This window comes from Chaetodon auriga, chromosome 17 (genome assembly GCF_051107435.1).
Source record: "Chaetodon auriga isolate fChaAug3 chromosome 17, fChaAug3.hap1, whole genome shotgun sequence".
NCBI classification, from domain to species: Eukaryota; Metazoa; Chordata; class Actinopteri; order Chaetodontiformes; family Chaetodontidae; genus Chaetodon; species Chaetodon auriga.
This window is the reverse complement of record NC_135090.1, coordinates 18,336,049-18,355,531: the sequence shown is the minus strand read 5'-3', so window position 1 is coordinate 18,355,531 and position 19,483 is coordinate 18,336,049. Positions and strand designations below refer to the sequence as shown.

Below are 19,483 nucleotides of genomic sequence, written 5' to 3'. Positions count from 1 at the left end.
TGTTTTTACAAGGAAAAACACTGAACATGTTTGACGTTGCGATCACATTTGGAAAAGTTGCTGTGTTTGTTTTAGCAGGATGAGCAAGTGTTTTTGCAAGAGATGATGGAGAAGATAGATTTCTGAGCAAGACGAGATTTTCTGAGGAATCTGTGGCTCATGATTGGACAGGTGCAGATTTATCATCGCTGCTACATTATGTAAACAGCAGGATCCGAACTCAGTGTACAACACAAAGAAAAGCTTCAATCTGCACAAGATAAAGGAATCTACTGGCTTCCTGTGTGTGACTAGATGTATTATGTGTAAACAACTGCTTTCTACAGTATCTGAATGGCTGTGCAAGTTTCAGGAATGTTTATTGTCAGATTGGTTTCAGTACACTCCTAAAAATCCTGGCAGGCTTCATTACAGAGAGTAAATACATGTAGGTAAGGCATAGCAATATGAAAACACAGCATAATAATATAAAAGGTTTAAAAAGCAATAAAAGGTGCATATGCAGTTGTTAATCTGATGTAGTATGCTCCTTTTTTTATTCAGTATCACATCCTCAGAGGAATGTGCTCATGTATTTGGTTCTTGTATTTTTCAAACCACAAGATGGCAGCAAAGGCTTGTTTTTTTGCTTCAGTGGAAGCGACTGCCTCATTACTACACAGAGAAACGAGATATTGGGATTCATCAGATGTACATACAGAATGAGAAAAGTGGCTCCAACGACCCTTTTTCGGTTAATAAACAGTTCATTTTCCAAGCTCCGACTTTAACACCTTTTATTTATGTATTCAAATTAAAAGGGGTTTTATATGAAAATATGTATAAACAGGTTGAGTGAAGGTGGGGAGCTGAAATATAACACTTACATTATGGCAAATAGTGTAAGAATCTGTGTGTGTGTGTGTGTGTGTGTGTGTGTGTGTGTGTGTGTGTGTGTGTGTGCGTGTGCGTGTGCATGTGCGTGTGCATGCTTTTGTATCATCAAGTCCATAGAAGTTTTTTTTTTTTTTTTTTTATAATCTGCCAACAATCAAGTTGTTTCCTCCTACACTTCAAACACCTCTCCTGAGCAGGCATGCTGAGGCGTTTAGCCAGCCCCACCTGTCTTACAGGTAGCGTGAAGAGTCTAATGTATTGATACTGGGAAGGTCGCCCACCTCCGAGGGTCCAAAAAAAAAGAGCATTTTTTTTTTTTTGGCAGCCATTAAAATCTACTTTTGGCTGTAACATGAGTGAAGCTAAAATCACGTCTCTGTTTCCTCTTTAGTGTTTATTCTTCTGCTGAGGTCTGAGAGGTGCAGGTGTTTGGGCATGTTTGTGGTAGGATGAGATCTGAACCCAGTTGAGCCACTTGTAAATCTTTGGTCAGAACGCTGCCACTGAGCTTTTCGTCTTTTGTTTTCCTTTCATGCGTGACTGTTGTTTGACAGCTTACCTGAGACACATGTGGAATGACAAACTTGTAGAGAATTAGCTCTGTGTTAAATCACCGTCTGTCAGCGGGCCATGAGGAGGGAGCAGATCAAATCCTACTTTTTAACACGTGGCTTTCACGTAAAAAAGTCTGTTGGGATGCGCTTTTTTTTTCTTTTTACTCCATTTAGCACGTGTCTCTAATCAGATTAACAGACTCACATCAGAGTCAGCTTTAGGCTGTTGTTGGAGTCTTGATAGTTTACCAAATCGTAGGACAGGGGTTCTGAAATTGCGGCCGTGGGCCAATGATGGCCCCTGAACATGGCGTGAAACGCCTACATTATATTTCAGTACGTTCACTTTCAGTAGCCAACATTTAATAAACTACTGGGCTACTGCATCAAACTGCACCCCCTTAACAAACAAGGTCAGCTCAATGACAGAATACGTCCTTTGACTCCCATAATGACGTATATGACCATGGCTCATGTATTCATACTGGAACTGGAGTTACATCCAGTAACTATTATTTAACATCGTGAAACAGTCCTGGTCGGGTTTAGGCCACAGAAATACTTCATGGCTTGGATTACATTTTTACGTACATAAGTTCACTTATGTGTTGCATGTGATGTACATTAAGTACGTCACATCATTTTAAATAAGTCAGTGTTGACTCTTGGTTTTGGAAAGTGTTTTGTTTGACCCATCCATCCATCCATCCGTCCCAACTCCTCCACACGTGAACTTTACAGCTCTTTGTACTACGTCACCTGATTTCCTCCTTTACTCCTGCCATGATGTTTTCGTGGTTGCCCTACCTGTAACAATGATAATGACGGTGATGGGTAAACCACTCGTAAACCCTCCTCCTTGAGCTCAGTAAAGCTGCAGGGATTGCTGGTGTTTGACAGCCAGACAGATGGAACTGTAGTTTTTGCCATAATCCAAGTCACACTACTGTACACTCAGTGAACCAGTGCTTAATCCACTGAAGATGTGTAGAAAAAAGGGAGGCTAAATGAGAAAAACACGCTCGTGGGATACACATGCAGTCTTTTCCTACTCATAGACTTCCATGTAAGCTGTATATTTTTAGACGGATCCTCGACCAGATCTGAAAAGTTTATTTAGTTTTTTTTCATCCTGTAATTATGGAAGGAATCCCACCGTGCCCGCTGGCCTCTTGTGTGTCTTAGCTGCGGCCTACATGTGTTCAGCTTGAGTTTATCTATTTACGCCGAACTCCATCTGGCAACAATTCAGAATCAATATTAACAAAGGCTCCACCCTAGCTGCAATGTTGCCAGTGTTTTTCCAGTCCGGTCTTACTGTATGCTGGCAGCGCCGTGTTTTGAGTTTGCAGCAATGTTTCTGTGTTTGTGCAGTATCATAAGCATTCAGCTGTACCTTTTGTACATGCTTTTGCACATGGTTGTCATTCTAAGACCCAGATGCCTTGACAGAGGAGATTCAAAACAGCTATTGTTATTGTTTAAAGCTAAATCTCCAGAGTGTAGGTTGACTACGCCTCCAAACATCTTTCTTCGCTTAGATGATCAACACTGGAGTATTTTTAGGATGTTAATAAGTGTGTAAAGAAGAGTATTTGCTGTGAAGAAGAGTAAAACATTTAGTAAGAAATGACACGGGGGCAGATGTTATTCTTTAATCCTTAGAGCTGAATAACCGGTAAGACCGAGAGCTACAAATTATACCACACTCATACATAATTACATGGGACCTTTTGCTTTTATGTGCAACGCTCCCAAACTGAGTGTCACTCCGTGTAGCAGTACATATAAACTCAGGGTCCCCGCGGAGGCTGGTACATACTCAAGCACATATGTGTGCATGGATCCTGATTTACAGGTGTGTTTGCATACACAGTGTGCTCAAAGAATGTCCCCACGCGTGCAAAATACTATTATTAAGATAAAGATGTACCGTGTGTGCCTGCCATATACCTGTCTGCCTAATCACCTGTCTCCTCGGGTCTCAATGTGTCAAATGTGACTTAATTTGCGTGTTACAGTGAAGTCTGAGAGGAGCTGTAGGATCGCTGCCAGAATTTGCAGGTGCCCTCAGATGTAGGTGTGGCTCCGCGAGTAAAGCAGCAATGTACTCGCCATGTCCCAGTAGGAGCTCTTTCACCTGAGTGATTAAGGGTACAATGTCCGCTGGGGATGATCTCCCTTACTTTTAATACTCCAGGTTGGATTTCTGACGTAAGACTGTCTGAATATTGTTCTCTTACCTCTGAGTCTGCATTCCCCGGATGAGAGAAGATCCCAGTTGATAAAAATCACCTTCAGTTATTGCCAAACACTCGCAGCAAAGAGCTTAATGAGTGAATGCTTGCAGAATTGTTTTTTGTTCCAAGTCACCCTGCATACTTTACAGGTTGCCCCACCTTATTGGTGAAGGTTGTTGGGCTGTATGAAGCATGACAGCTATACCTGCAGACGCTGCTCAGGGCTGCATAAAATGTGCTGACGCTAGAATGGAAAGTCAGTCAGGACAGCTCCTTAGAGGAAAGATGACATTAATGGGAAAACTGAAATGATTGAGGATTAATGCATTAACAATATAGAAGTTTATATAGCATTTCAGTTTTAGGTTATACCGAAAAAGGCATTATTTGCTAGATTGAATGTTTAATGTCACTAAATGTGTATAAATAGCTGCTTCATGGTGTACCCAGCACTTCTGAAACCAAGTCTTTGCTTTTGAGAGAGTAAGAGTAACTACGCCCTGGTTTTTATGTAGATCCATTCCTGAGTTTTTGAAAAGTTACTGTAAACACTGCCTCTATTCATCACCTTTTTTTGAATCTGCAGAACCAATAGCTAGACAGTGACTCATTCTGTGTGGTCAGTGTGTGGAGAGGAGTGTTCAGGGACACTGATACTCAAATCATTTGCATCCGTGCTTCTAACGATGTTTTGCATTTCTGTGCACAGTCGCTAGGAAAGACACCTGCAGGTATTTCAGCCCATGTTTCACATGAAATTCATGGTATTTACTACTGTTACTGTACTGTACTGTACTGTACTGTACCTTTACTGTGTCCAAATGGAAAATCTGACAAAAGAAAAAATAAAAACCATATCGAGCTGTGACTTATTTGCCCACGTAAAGTAGCAGGAAATGCATTTAAGTAATTCACTTGTGCATTTATGTTCTCATGACCTTTTGAATAATCCGGTCCGGGTGTTGCGCTCATGTGTGTCACCTGTTTGATGACAGTGAGTCACCGTGGGCATTCTTTGTCTCGCTTCACAACCTTTTACCTTTACTGGTAGTCACCCACACAGTCTGACAAACCCTTTCATCATCATTTAAGAACGAAGTTTCTAATCTAACCCCTCCTTGAAACTCTCCTGCAATGTCGAGCGTAGAGCTCTGCTCAAGTATTAAAGGTCAAATGATTCACTGATGGTGTATCAACTCTAAACTATTGCTTGACATTTGACGGCTTCTTGGCATCCAAGTTAGTGTGAATTTTAGTGCAGCACCCAATACGTATATACGGTGATGAGGACGTTTTTTTATTATTGCTTTATATTTGAAAATATGCCCATGATTTTAAGGCTTTCATGTCTACAATACAATTAATATGTTTCAAGAATAGCAGTTTAATGGTGCAACTGAGGATCTTCAGGATATAACATTTAAGTTAGGATCATGTTTTCTTAAAGAAGAATTCAACTCATTTAGTATTTCATTTTCAAGTCAGGAGATTGTGAGCGAGTGGTCATAATTAAAGCAGCAGAGGCCATGATATCCACACCTTTAGTTCCTAGTATAAGTCAAACTCCAAAAACACTACAATTCCCATGATTCAACTGGGTAGTGTCTGCCATTCAAACTCTCCCTGCCTGTTAAATGTCTGCTTCTTTCAAAATGTCAATTCCAGTTTGTAACACAGATTTTCTGCAAGGAATTTGAATTCATACCCCAAACCAAACATTTTTTTATAGTTCATAAATCCTCCTGCAGAGCTGCAGATGACCTAATGTGACACTGCACGCAAGTCAAGATAGTTGAAGTTGTTTCGTGTAATTTGCATTGTTGACATTGCATAACAGCCACGCCCCGGAGGCACTGACATTAACCAATCAGACCCTGGCTTCTGTCTTTCCTGTTTTATCATCCTTGTCTGTTATTTCTTCTCCTCTGTTTTTATCCAGGACAGCTTCAAAGACACCTGCAGCATCTTCGGAAGTCTTCGCCGCAGATAATCAGACCCCTGAAGCTGACCAGGAATCAGCTGACAAAATGAGCTCAGGCTACAGCAGCCTAAGCACCAAACTGTCTGTTAAAAGCCCCTCTTCCCCTAAAGAGGATGAGTCCAAACTTCGTTTCCATAAAGTATCTCTGGTCAGCGAGGCTGATGGCACTGAGGCCAGCCAGGACACAGTGGACAAAACAAGCCCCACTGCGACTGAAGTAAATGGAGCAGATCTGAGCTCAGAGTACAGATGGAAAAATAGATTTGAGGGGGTGTCTCAGTATAAACCGTACAAAACAGAGAATTCCTCTTATTCTGATTCTCTGAGTTACAGAGGGTTTGACAGCTACTCCAGTAACAACTACTTGTCCTCCTATGCTCTCCCCGAGGCTGCAGCACACAATTATATTGGCTACGCCCTTTCCTCCCCCGCTCCACAGGAACGTATGAGACTTGGCGACAGACTGAATGACAGGACCAAAGTTTATCTGAGCCACAAGGGCGAGCCAGTGGCTGAGGAGAAAGGTGAGTGCGGGAGAAGCTCAGCGGAGCGGGAGGAGCCTGCTGCACCTGCAGTTGAAACAGAGCAACAGAGAGAGGGAGAGTCAGTGAGGATAAAGTCACGCTGGGAGTTAGTGCAGCTCCCCGAGTCCAGCCTGTCCTCAGCACAACAAACCAGCTACGACAGCACTGACAGTTCCAAAGAGGAAGGCGACGACTCATCCCGTTTTACCGGAGTGTTCCAGGCCACACTCGTGGAGCTGGTCTCCGACCCCGCAGCTCCACCCTCCACTCCCCCTGCCTCCCCAGAAATAGAAGCAGAGTCGCCCTGTCAGTTTGAAATGGACAGCCTGGTGGATACCCTGAAGAGCATGGGCCCTTCCCTGAGGCCGAGGAGCATGGGCCCGCGTGCGGCTCCACCGGCCCTCATCTCCTCCCTGCCACCAATTGTGGAGGATGCTCCCAGCACTGTAACCACTGACTCCCCTGCCTCCTTCACCAGCCCCATAAAAAAGGTGGAAGCCAAACCTACCGAGTCCCTGAACGGACTTTACACCCTGCCTGCTGACCTGGGACTGAAGAGGAGCACCGCCAGAGACACTCGTTCACCGCTGGAACTGATGAAGCAGAGCCAGCAGGTACTTTACGTTCAGACACAAATTCAGTACAGTGTCTTCTGTTTGTGCAAACCTCCAAAATGTAAACTTTTCAGAGATTTTAGCATAAATTAATGCAGTTTTCATCATTATTGCAGCCTGCAGGAAAATCCACATGGAGGTTTAGGATTTAACTGCGTTTATTTACATCATTGTTAAATGCTAGATCATTTTCAACATGGTTTTTCATTGCGTGAGGTTTGACTGGTGCTCTTTCTTCTTCTGCAGCAGGCTGGAGGATAACCTCCACCAACTGTTTATCATGATGTGTCCAACTCTTAATCATCATCATAACAGTAGTGAATGGAAATGTGCATTCATTTGAATTTGCTTTTTCTGGATATTCAGTTGAGATTTGCGTTACACCAAACTAAATGAAAAAACTAAATCGGAAAGTTGGACAAAAATGCTACAAAAAAGATAAAAGAGTCGTCGATAATTTTTTAATGCAGTTTTCCAAAGCTGTCAGCCTCATTAATATAGAACTCAACTCAGCTCCATTGCATTATGGTGGAGGCAGAACTCTTAGAGACAAATATGTCCAAGCTTGACTGGATAACTCTTCTTTATCTCTTTTTGTGTGTGTGTTCTTTTTGCAACTTAGCTGAACGAGCTCTTTAACTTATTGCTGTACCAACTGTGTTTGCTCAATCACAGCAGGACCAGAAGCCTGGAACAAGAGGTCTGAACTCGCCGCTGAGATCCTCTGCTACCAACAGTATTGTAATGAGAGCATCCTCTTCTTTTGAGGACTTACAATCGCTGCCGCTTAACGGAAACGGATCATTTCTGCCTCCCAGCGCCAGCTCTCGCCTAGACAGCAGTGTCATCTTTGGAGGCCAGAGGTCAGCATCCATAGATCAGACGCTGGAGACCAGACAGGCCCAACGCCCCCTCTTCCACACCTCCTCGCTGCCTGAAACGGGGCTTTCAAATGATCGCATGAGTGTGGGAACGAAGGAGGTTGAACTGGGCACTGGGACAGACCCACTGGTATCCCGCTTTGAGCGTTTTTCCTCCCTTTTGAACTCCTCATCCTCCACTTCTGGCTCCTTGACCGGGGCTGAAGACTACAACAATCGTATGAGTCGGCCACCACCGCTGAGCATTAGCTCGCCACCCTCCAGCAACAGCCCCACCCGCCTCCTCAGCCCCACCAGCTCCATAGACCTTCACAGGTCATTCACCCCCACAGACTCCCCCCTGTCTATGTTTGGCCAGACACAGGGGGTGGGGAAGGGTGTAGGTTCTGGAGGACCGGGCACTCCCATCCTGCAGAGGACCTTCAGTGGTGAGGGCACCGTGGGGGTCCAGCAGACATTGTTCAACACACAAAGTGTGCATGGAGGAGGGTCTCCAGGGCTCCAGAACCAAGACCCTGAGCCTGAGAAGAATTTAGCCTCAAAATACAGAGCCTTCCCTGATGCCTATGTGAGTATTACTGGAATAGGGTTATGCTTACTAAGTGTTATTATTATTGCTTGTTAACATTTAAATATCTTAGATTTCAGGTGAGAGATTACTGAATTACAACCCTGATTCCAAAAAGGTTGGAATGTGATAATTTGTTGGGACAGGATCAACTAAAGACTGGGAAAGGTGTGGAATGCTCCAAAAACACCTGTTTGGAACATTCCACAGGTAAACAGGTTGATTGGTAACAGGTGAGAGTATCATGATTGGGTCTGAAAGGGGCATCCTGGAAAGGCTCAGTCGCTCACAAGCGAGGATGGAGCGAGGTTCACCACTTTGTGAACACATGATTGGATGATGACACTTTTACACAGCATCCCAACTTTTTTGGAATCAGGGTTTTCGCTGAATGTTGCTGTGGAAAATGGGGATGTTCAGGTGAATAAGGGATCTTGCCTCTCCACCTTTATGGTGATTAGCTTGTAGAACAAATTTATGCAGGAGCAGGCCTGAGTTCTGGGAACAGACGTGTATTAATAACACTTTCTTCTGCACTCCAAGGCAAAGGTAAGTGGGAGAATGCAGTTCACACTTTGTTTAACAAAGGATAAGCCCACTGTGCACAGTATAGACACGTCTGCAGTCAGTGGATTACGTGTGAGGCCTGAAATGGTTGTTTCGTCTAAGGTAGCAAATTCAGGAAGACAATCCAGCACATACATTTCTGCCTTTGGCCTGTATCCGTGTCTGCTCATTCTGTTGGCAGCTCTTAGCCTTCTATTCTCCTTGGTGTTGTAAACAAGACGACAAGCCCAGGGTCAGCTTACAATAGGTGAGATGACTTCATGCGTGGTTTGTGGCGCACACAGGAAAAGTCCCTCTTTGTGTGGCTTGTGTTTGTGTCTGCACCTTCACACATTTATAGAGCTTCGCAGTTACGCTGCTCCCACTGAGTATCACAAAAATCACACAGAATAGGGTGTGTATCCAAATTCCCGTTCCCACACGTGTGCACTTGTTCTCACATGCAAGCATTCATGCGGGCTTAACTGATTAGAACATGCCTTAAAATTATTTTTATAGGCGAGCGAGAGAACATCGATTCACATGTTAGCTGCACACAAGGCGCCGGACGCACTCTCCCTTTCCGCTGTCGTGTTTCTCTCTGTCAGCGCACATGAACTAACTTTGGACTTCTTCATGCATCACACCTGAGCAACCAAACCGCAAATCGTTAATTGAGCGTCGTGATTAAATGCAGAAAGCGAAGTTTTGCCAACGGTTAGGAAACACAGCAACCACAGAACTGACCCCTGAGGCGAAGGCTGGGACGTTGTGACAAGTAGTAAAACTAGAACGGTGCATTCCGTTTTTAATGGTGCTGTTCTCTGCCGTATAGCATTCGTTGATCATTTTTTCCACCACTGAAGCATCATAGTGCTTAGGGCTGCAGATAAAGATTTGACTACATTAATATTATTATACTACTTGTAGGATTAGATTCCAGTGCAGGCTGTGTAGATTGTTTCTCATCCAATTTCCAGTAACTCCGGATGGATCTTTGTAAGGTCCAAAAGTCCAAATGTTGATGAAACTGTTAAGTTTTTTAGGGTGATGGTGCCATAGAATGTGACAAAAGACTTTTGAAACTCAAAAACCTCAGTTGAAGCTTCACATCCAGTACAACGCCAACAGTGCCGCTTTGCAAACACAAAACTGGTGTCAGCTACTCATTAGACTCCAGATGTCCTGTGTAGTTTAAATACAAATGTTTGCAAAGGATGTTTGTTCATCTTGAAACAATACTTCACCTGCCTCCTCAAAGTGCAGTAGTACGGCTCGAGCGGCTCCTTTTTCCAGGCCAAAGCACACAGCATGACCACAGCTCATATTACTGACCGGGCCACTGAGACAGAGACTAACTCCAGATGATTTCAGCCTCTAAAGATCCACGAGGGGAAATATTACTGCAGAGGAACTCGTTTTTCAACCAGAACAGCCGTTCTCTCGTCGAGACTTAAAGCAGGGCTAATGAAGAAGGTACGGAGAGGTGGCAGATAAATAGTGTCATCACACTTACCTTACAAAAACATTAAGTTGCATTCCTGCCTATGATTACTTCAAAGGAAGCAGCCGAGGCGCCAGTTTGATTGAAGTGGTTATGATGCTATTATTGTTCTTTAATGTAGACTGTTTAATTGTGTGGATTTTTCCACACTGATATCATCAGAGGCATGTTATCAAAGGAAAAAGTATCAAAAAAGATGGCTTGACTTTTAATAGATTCATATGATACCACATAAGTATAAACTATAGTCTTGTGCAAAGTAGAGCTGCAGCAGTTCATCGAAGTCAAAATTCTCTGATCCCTGCGTCTTAAATGTGAATGTTTTCTGGTTTCTTCAGTCCTCTGTGACAGTAAACTGAATATCTTTGGGCTGTGTGACAATACAAAACAAAGGAGGACACCATCTTGGCCTTTTGGAAACACCCATTTTTCACCACCAATTGGCACAATAATGGACAGTGAAAATCAGCTGCAGTCCTAGGTCAGTAAGGGGAGTCTGTCAGTGTCCTGTCATGACATGGGTGTGAACAGGGATGTGTTTTACAGCTCCATCCTGCTTTGCTCCTGTCAGCTGACAAACAGAAGAAGTGGGAAAGAATGGATTAGGTGTTAGAAACACGTGACATTAAGGGAAATTTGAATGCGCGGCAGGACTGATGCCTATCTCTGTTTGTCAGTGGGGTTAAATGCCATAAACTCCTTCATGCATTTAAACAATCAGCCAGCTGGCGTGAGGCCTGTCAGTCATTTAAAGCTGGCAGAAGACTTTCTGCTTCTCAGTTTTTTTCTGTTTCTGTCTCCACTGGGCTCCCCACCCATCCCAGCTATCTGCCTGTTCCTGCAGAGACACGGCCGCACCTCGCCTTTTGTGTTCATCCTCACATTTCTCTGCTCGTTTGTTTGTTGTTTGATGAAGCGGAGTTGACGGGGGGAAATTTGATGGTGAAGGTGACAAAGCGATTATCGGTTCCCTTCCACGAGGCTTCATTTGCTTTGTTTGTTCATCACAGTCGGTGCATGTTAGTGTTTTTTTTTTTTTTTTTTTGTGAATGCATCATTTGCTGAAACGGCACATTCCATCTGTGGTAACTGATTTCATGGGAGAGCAGATCTCGTGCCCAGGCTGCTGGGAGGGAAGGGAACAGAGGGAGAAAAGGGGCTGTCGGTGTTTATGTTTCAGTTGGGCATCAAGGCGACAGTGAAGGCATCGTTCCCCATGGATGATGCAGTTGTTGCTCTATAGTGAGAATGAAATGTATACATACAGAAAAAGCCCAGTTTTTGGATTGCAAGAGCAGCAAATCGAAGCCGGGGACTGTTCGATTCATTCAGCTCTTCCAGTGCTGCTCAGGGGATCTGAGGACGAGTGATTTACATGTTTAGTAACCTCAGTTCTCATTACATCAAAATGTTACACAAACATTTTAATTTATTCTTGTTTGCTTTGTTGTTTCATGTGGCTGACACTGTGATTTATATGCACTGCGGTCTCATTGTTTTAACACCTTCTGAAAACCAGCACTAGCCTGTAAGGAAAACCTGTGAGGCCGACTCCAGTGTCGCAATCAAACAGGTTATAATACCATGTCAGCCCTCCTCCATTGTCTCAGCATTCGAGCATTTGTCTGTCACCGGATCAGGTTGTTCTGCCAAAAAGCATCAACACGTCGCGCACAATACATTTTACATGCTAGAGGATTGTAAATGTTGACTTTAGCCTTTGCTGCGTCTGACAGCACGTCCCCTGGCTGCTTGTTTAGTCGAAACTGTTCCACCCATGGTTGCATTTGGATGTAAAGACGAGTGTTCAAGAAGAATTAGAAGTAATACATGTGGATTTGCTGCATGGGGGCCATTAACAGGCATTAACTGTCAGTGAAGGATGAGCGGAAAGAGGAGGGAGTGGAGTGTTTCTTTGGGGGGGGGGGGGACACACTTTACTTTCAATTCTCTGCATTTTGGCATCTTGCATAATTATCACTTACTCACCAGCAACAACAAAACAACATGATGAGGTGTGCTTTACTAAAGATGCATCAATACGTACTTCACTTTAATTACTTACTGATGACACTGCTATTGCATCATACTATGAGTCCTTTATACCGTTTATCGTTGAGGTGTGTATAACCACAGCCTCATCCACCAGCCACTGAGCAGTTAGCGAGCAGCTGTTGGGGTTAAGGGCCTCATGCCAGAGCACCTCACAGGTGGTGATCAAGGAGGGGCAAGTGCTGCTTTTTCGCTTTCTCCACCCAAACTTAACCTGCCAGTACGTGGTATCCAACCTGCAACCTTTCAGTCACAATTATAGTTATTGGTACTCATAATGTATTATAAGCCCTGTGAGTCAACCTCTAGTTTCTGACTCGTCCAGTGCACCTACAAGACACCTGAAGCTATAATTTATTATAAGCCACGTTTATAATGTTTAATGACTGATCATAAGTGCATCAGAAAGCATTATGAATGCATTATAATTCACCATGAAGGCCTTCATAATGCATTATAGATGAGCAGTTACCTATAAGATAAATCACTTAAATCAATGTTCTTTGTCCACAAAGGCATCTTGGAGCCTTTAATATTTTGCCTTTAATATTCAGGGTAATGTTAAAAAAGAGGCTTGCATCGACTAAATGTTGCAAGAACAGTTGCAGGGAATTGACAGATGGAAGGAAGCTGCTTTTGTCGTGCTGTATGGTGGGGAAACTTTTTTCTTGTTGCTGTATGATATGTCTGGGAACAGTAAGGAGTCACTCTTTTATTTACTGGGTCAGTGCTGAAAAGGCACCAGGCGGCCGTCCAGCCCCGCGGCTTGCTTTCACTCCAAGTGTAAAAAGGTGTTCTGTTGCAGTTTAGAAAAGTCCAAATGCTCGTGTGTCCTCAAAGGTTAGTTCAATTGAGCTGGGATTGGTCGCTTTTTCTCAAAGTGTACCTAATGAAAGACTTTTCCACATTGAGTTAGGGCAAGGACGAACAATAATCAGGATGAGTTGAAATAGAAGCCTCTGTCTCAGACCCTCTTTGTTGGTAACATGAGCCACGTGATAACCTGTTTCCTACAGAGCTTCCAGAGAGTAGAGACAAAGTGATACCCGAGACCATGCACACACACACACACACACACACACACGCACACACACACACACACACACACCAGCCTATCTGGTAAATCTATATGCAAATTACACAGCTCCAACCCGCTGCCACATTCCAAGTTGCACAAGTCAACATCCTAAAATTCCAGCAGCATACCAGCTGAGACTCAGAGGCCCGGAAATGACACCACACACGCCCACGCAATTCATGACTTGCTGTCCAGTTTTCAGGCAGATCCCGGGTGAGCTCATGCTGTTGTTGTCAGCGGGGGGAGTAAAGCATCAGGTTGAATAGGTACAGGGGAGGAATGTAAGCCCACCTGAAAAGGAGGCGCTTTAGCATGTCGTGAAGGATCTCCTCTGTCCTCGCTTCTCCTCTCTGATGACCCCAGAACCTGTCGAACAGGCCGACAGAAGCATCAGCAATGTTTGGATTGTCTGGCATGTGTAAATTCACAGGGTAGAAACTGGGTGTAATCCAAATGATTGCTGAGGTTGTTGCATCAAGACATTTTTTCGTGATAAATTCACTTGTGCTGCTCTGTTGTCTCCTGCACCTCCTCTGTCAGTAAAGACTACTAAGCTGATCTTAGCTTTTGTCTTGACTTTTCTTTCAGGTGGTCAGAGATGGGGAAAAAAAGCTCTGAAGAAGACAATCTTTAATGCATATATTTACTAAAATGTTGTTTTTCCTTTGTCCGTAGCTCACCAAAGAGAAGGAACATGGGAAGCTCAATCCTCGTCCTGGAAAGGTGAGTCTCCGCACACCTTCACCGTGACACTTCAGCCACATGCCGCTGATACATGTTCAAGTTCACATTCAAAGCTGACAGCTGCTTTCACTGATTAACTTCAGCCTGCGATCAGGAAGTACTCTCATCACGGCGAAGGCTGTGTTTCTGTGGAATTCGCTCTGACACCGGTTTGATGAACAATGAGCTCTTTCTCCTGCTGCGACAAATGGCACAGACGGGACACATTCTTTTTAGGGTCAGGAGAATAGAAAGGAGACGACATAGAAAACAGAAAGTGCCTCTGTTATTGTACCCATCTTAAGTTTCTGAGGCACTTGTGGCGTTCTGTAAAGACGCCTTAGCATTTGCATTTTTAGATTCCAGATTGCCATCAAATTTGGTACAAATATTCCTGATCCCCACAGGATGAATCCTACTGACTTTAATGGTCCACTTGCTTCTCATCTAATGTTATCATCAGGCCAAATTTTGGGTCTTAAATCCTTGCAAAACGCCAATCCCATCAGCCCCAGCTGTGCTGTGTATTTAAAGCTAACTGGCAAATGTTAGCATGCTAACACTCTAAGATAAGATACCTGTGAAATGTCAGCGTGGTAGCACTGTCATTGTGAGAAGTAATATTCTTCTTAAAACAATATACGTTTTAGTTTCAATACCATTTAAACTGCATCAGCATGTAACTGATGTCGCTGTAGAGTAGTTTGATGTAAGCAGACTGCACAGGTAGCTGTTGTTAGCGAGGCTTTCTGCTGGCTGTTCATGTGGTCTGGCTTTACGCCGTCACCCATTCATTCACAGCAGTACTTTGTTTTTCTTTCGGTTAACATGTCTAAGTGCTATTTCATAATCTTTTTCCAATCGACGTAACAGACTGGTTAAACCCTTTGTTCCTCACCAGATAACCAAAAACCTCTGTGGAATTTCAGGCCGTGATTGATGCCGTTAAGCCCCGTACCTACGGTGCACTTTTGCCTAGCCTAGCCCGCGTACGTTAATAGCTTTTAAATGTCAGGCCTGCTCGTGCATGCTGCTGACGAAACTACGTCTTCTCATTGAGATTGTCCATGAAGGAGCCTGAATGCTGGAGGTGGAGTTGACATTTAGTTGAGCTGGGTATTCTTCCATGCTGCAGGGCCTCAGACCTGACTGGACCAAACATGTCAGCACTGTGAACCGGTTTTATTAGGGACTGCTCCACTCAAATTCAGTCTTAAGAACTAGAGGAAGAGAACTACTCTTTTCAGACGTAGACTGATGTTTTTGTAGCATCGATCCACGTTTGAAATATAGCGAAATGTTTTTTCATGCTAATGATAAATATTAAGGACGAGTGCTTCTGTGCAACACGACTGCCATGCTGTTACTGTCTACCTTGTACAACCCCTGCATCAAATGTCTTAAGGGGATTAGCATGAGATTTAAGATACATGCTCAGATATGAAATGAGAGAATGCCACTGGGTGATATTGCTCCATTCTTTAATTTTCCATAACCATATGAAGGATTGTTTAGCAGCACACGTTGAACTCTTGCCTGCAGTAATTCTTTGTCATGACTGTAATTTTATCCAGTCTGCTGCTCCATCCTTCTCCCTGTCCTAGTAAAGGGCTTCTAATATTAAAATTCACCTTCTAATCACCAGATTTTGTTTGATGAATGTCCTCCTGCAAAGCTTTAGATCTGATTATCATTCCGCTTAAAGAACTTAAGACAAAGAAATGTCTTATTGAGGCTGCAGCACTGCGTAAAGGGCAGGGAAACGCCCTTCAGTTGCACTACCAGACGTCACACGTGCGTTGGCAAACATCCGCTGAAACGTGCAGAACAGTGAATTAATCCCCGTTATTATCTGTTCTTATGTCTGTCCACGTTTTCTCTAGATGTATATCTTCGACCGGCCAGGGATGTGCGGCCAGAGGATCGAGGTGCGCAGCGATGTCGTCGATGCCACGCCATGGGAGCTGCAGGAGACCATCTCCATCAGGGTCGTCAGAGGAGGGTGAGCGAGTGAACTTGTGTGTGGTGTCCCAAATTCAAACAATTCAAAACTGCATGCAGTATGTATGCATTATACACTACTTGTCATAGTATACATCATTTTTCTAGTTAGTATACAAAAAAATCTGTGTACTGTAGCAATCGACATGTACATGTACAATACATGAAACCAGGCTCATGTTTTCACAAATCACGGCAGTAAACAAGCACGTCTGTGTCTTCTCCTCTCGCCACCTCTACGTATTTTTCCTATTTTGAACCTGAAGCTTCCTGAAATCTATCCACTCAGAGGTAGACGGATGGCAGCTTGTTTTTCTTGATCTGTTAGATGTCTAATTAAACGCTGGTTTTTCAAAATAAACCCTTTTCTCCGGATGTACAAAACAAAACAGCTGTTGATGTGCTGCAGACTTGCAGATGCCTTCAATAGCGAACACACCCACACACAAGCTTAAATACACACTTGCCTCAGATGTGGAATGCTTCATGAACCACAGCCAACTGTGTGAACCTGCTCTAACACTGATGGTACTGCTCTGACCTGTACTACTAACACCAGGCTAACACTTGCTTGGCTTCCTATAAAGAGGTAATTATACTGTGGGCTCATGCATCACTCTCTGCACCACAGCCCAAACCACAGCTAATGCTGTAATTAAAGAGTTTCATTGTAAGTGGAGTTTGTATCCGATTAACCTCAGACTTAAGCTAAGATCTAGTTTATTTTATTACAGATTTGTCAGACAATCGCAGTGCAATTTTAAAGGTGATGGTATTTTGCTGTAGTGTTTCCATTATATGATACTTTCTACAGCATTTCAGTCGGATATTCTTTCTTTTTATTCCACTACACTACTTATTTGACTTTTTGGCTGGTGGCTCTTTGCTAAAAAATCATGTTTCAGATGTTTATGACTTATTAGCAGTTAGACCAAAGAGTGATTTCCCCTTTAAACACCTTAGACGATTTCATTTATAATTCAAGTTCTGCTGAATAGCGGCCACAGCCACGGTCACAGCTATGGCATAATGCGAAAGTGTGCAGAACAGTCACAGTCGCTGACCTGATTCAGTAATGTCAGCTGTACCTAAGGTTGTCAGCTAACACTGGCCACTTTAAGCTGCTGGTCATACCAGACCAAAATGTCATGAATTCATCAGTGGTACATTTTATTTCCTTGTAATTCAACTTTTCATTTGTAAGATGGAGAAAGTGTTCATGCATGTAGGTACGTATATATATATGTAAAATCCTCGTCTCTCTCCTCTTTCTCTAAAAGCCTTGATTTAGCAGCACAGCAGCAGCCGTGTGAAATGACAGCTCAAACAGCAGCATGATAATGACAATTGTGGAATAACAAGACACTTTTCTCCCTGTGTGTGAAAACTGCAATGTGATGCAGAACAAAACGTTATCAACACATCAACAGAGTCTGTGACTTCATACAAACATGCAGAGAAGAACACAGATCACATGTAGGAGGTTGTAACCTCGCGTCCTTTCATCGCCCCTTCCTCCCCTAGATGGGTGCTGTACGAGAAACCGAACTTCAAAGGGGATAAGATCGCTCTCGACGAGGGCGACATCGAGCTCACGTGCCCCTTCAGCCCTCCAGAGGAGCAGCAGCAGAACGGACAGAAGGAGGATGAAGAGCAGACAGGGAGCAAGCCGGCCAGGAAGTTCATCATCGGATCTGTTCGCAGAGCTGTCAGGGTAAGTCAAGTTCAGCTGCTCTGCTGTTGTCAAAAATAGCTTTCACACACCCTCCTATAAAATCTGATATGATTTGAATATTATCAGTTGTGATTAAGTATGTGGAAATCTATTTCATCATAGGTTTGAGTATTATCACCACAGGATTGTTATCTGACGCTCAATAAGAGGCTGAACAGCTCTCGCAGATGTTTTGCACTGAAGCTTTTCAGGGACTATGTGCTATTTGACTCAATAGCTCCATCTAGTGGCAAAATTAGGAGCGAGCAGCTGTTGCTCTGACCAAAGTTAAACTAAACACTCTCTTTTTTTTTTAACCGTACTTCTTCCATCTCTGCCATCCATCGTTGTGGCTGCTGTAGAGGTCACAGTTTTTAAAATCACTGAACTTTTCAACACAAAGCTTTTTGCAGGATTTATTCAAGGCTGTATGAACAGATAATTCAGTTATGTTCAGATCTCTAAGAGCTCAGTTATGTATTTCAGGTACACTCAGATTACTGATGAGTGTGGCAGTCTTCTGTTTTTAATTGAACATATTGAACATATTGAACATATCGACTTCTTTTATGGTTACATTTCAGTACGGATGTAAACAAACTAGATCCAGGCTGATAAATGAGCTGATTTTAGCTCTTCCTGTCGGCAAAAATGTCAGCTGGAACTGCAAATCATGAAGGCTGTTATGTTTATGTGAAATGAAGAATTCATTTCAGTGGATCTGTTGCTCATAATATCATGCCCTCAGCTGATAAATATCTGTATTAGCCTCAAAAATCGAGTCTTGCTTGAGCTAGAAAACAAACTTTAAACAGCATGACAATAAATGAACAAATAGTCTAATATTATTCTGTGTATTCAGAGATCTGTCAGTCAGTGTGAGGTTTAACAACAGGCTGAAATCACCTGTGTTGAATGTTTTGGATTACACGTGTCTGTAACTCTGTGTAGTTCCCACTGAGGCTGCAGCTGCATACGTAGGACTGTAGCGTTACAAACTGTTACGTTCTCCATCTCATAGCATTAATGGCCGCTCTCTGTCCTCCCACAGGACTACAGCGTCCCGGAAATCAGTCTTTTCCCAGAAGAGAACGCGGGGGGGAAGAAGGTCATCTTCAGAGATACATCTGAAGACGCCAGGATCTTTGGCTTCCCCATCAAGGCCAACTCTATCATCATTCACGCCGGCCTGTGAGTTAGGAATTATGGGAGCGTGCATGGCAGTATTATGATGACATTGTTAATAATTCAGAATTTCCCATTAGTGGTTTAAATTGTGTGATTTGAACCCCCAGATTTTTTTTTAGCACATCAGAAGTTGCTTTCATCGTGTTCGCTCATGTTACCTTCCCTCCTGCTCAGGTGGCTCGTGTACGCACATCCCTTCTTCCAGGGTGTACCACGTGTCCTGGAGGTGGGGGGCTACCCCACCCCTACAGCCTGGGGAGTGGAGCAGCCCTATGTGGGATCACTGCATCCACTCAAAGTCGTAAGTGGTGCTGTTAGAAGCATGTGCAACCTGTGTTCTTTACTAACTTTACAATTGTTTGCAGTAAGCGAATTTATTTCTTTTTGTTTATAGGGCGAACCAAGAGTGGAAAATACAAGTGAACCAAAGGTGAGAAAG

The 19,483-nt window shown here is 43.5% G+C and overlaps 1 protein-coding gene across 1 annotated transcript in view; it reads left to right on the top strand.

Annotated features, from left to right (window-relative positions):
• Positions 1-19,483, top strand: part of crybg2 (crystallin beta-gamma domain containing 2) — a 28,620-nt gene that overhangs the window by 2,060 nt on the left and 7,077 nt on the right. The window contains exons 2-9 of the mRNA XM_076754960.1: positions 5,610-6,789; positions 7,465-8,238; positions 14,094-14,141; positions 16,025-16,143; positions 17,667-17,856; positions 18,908-19,047; positions 19,219-19,345; positions 19,439-19,474. Coding sequence (XP_076611075.1) covers positions 5,610-6,789; positions 7,465-8,238; positions 14,094-14,141; positions 16,025-16,143; positions 17,667-17,856; positions 18,908-19,047; positions 19,219-19,345; positions 19,439-19,474 — 2,614 coding nt within the window. The remainder of the gene's footprint in view (positions 1-5,609; positions 6,790-7,464; positions 8,239-14,093; positions 14,142-16,024; positions 16,144-17,666; positions 17,857-18,907; positions 19,048-19,218; positions 19,346-19,438; positions 19,475-19,483) is intronic.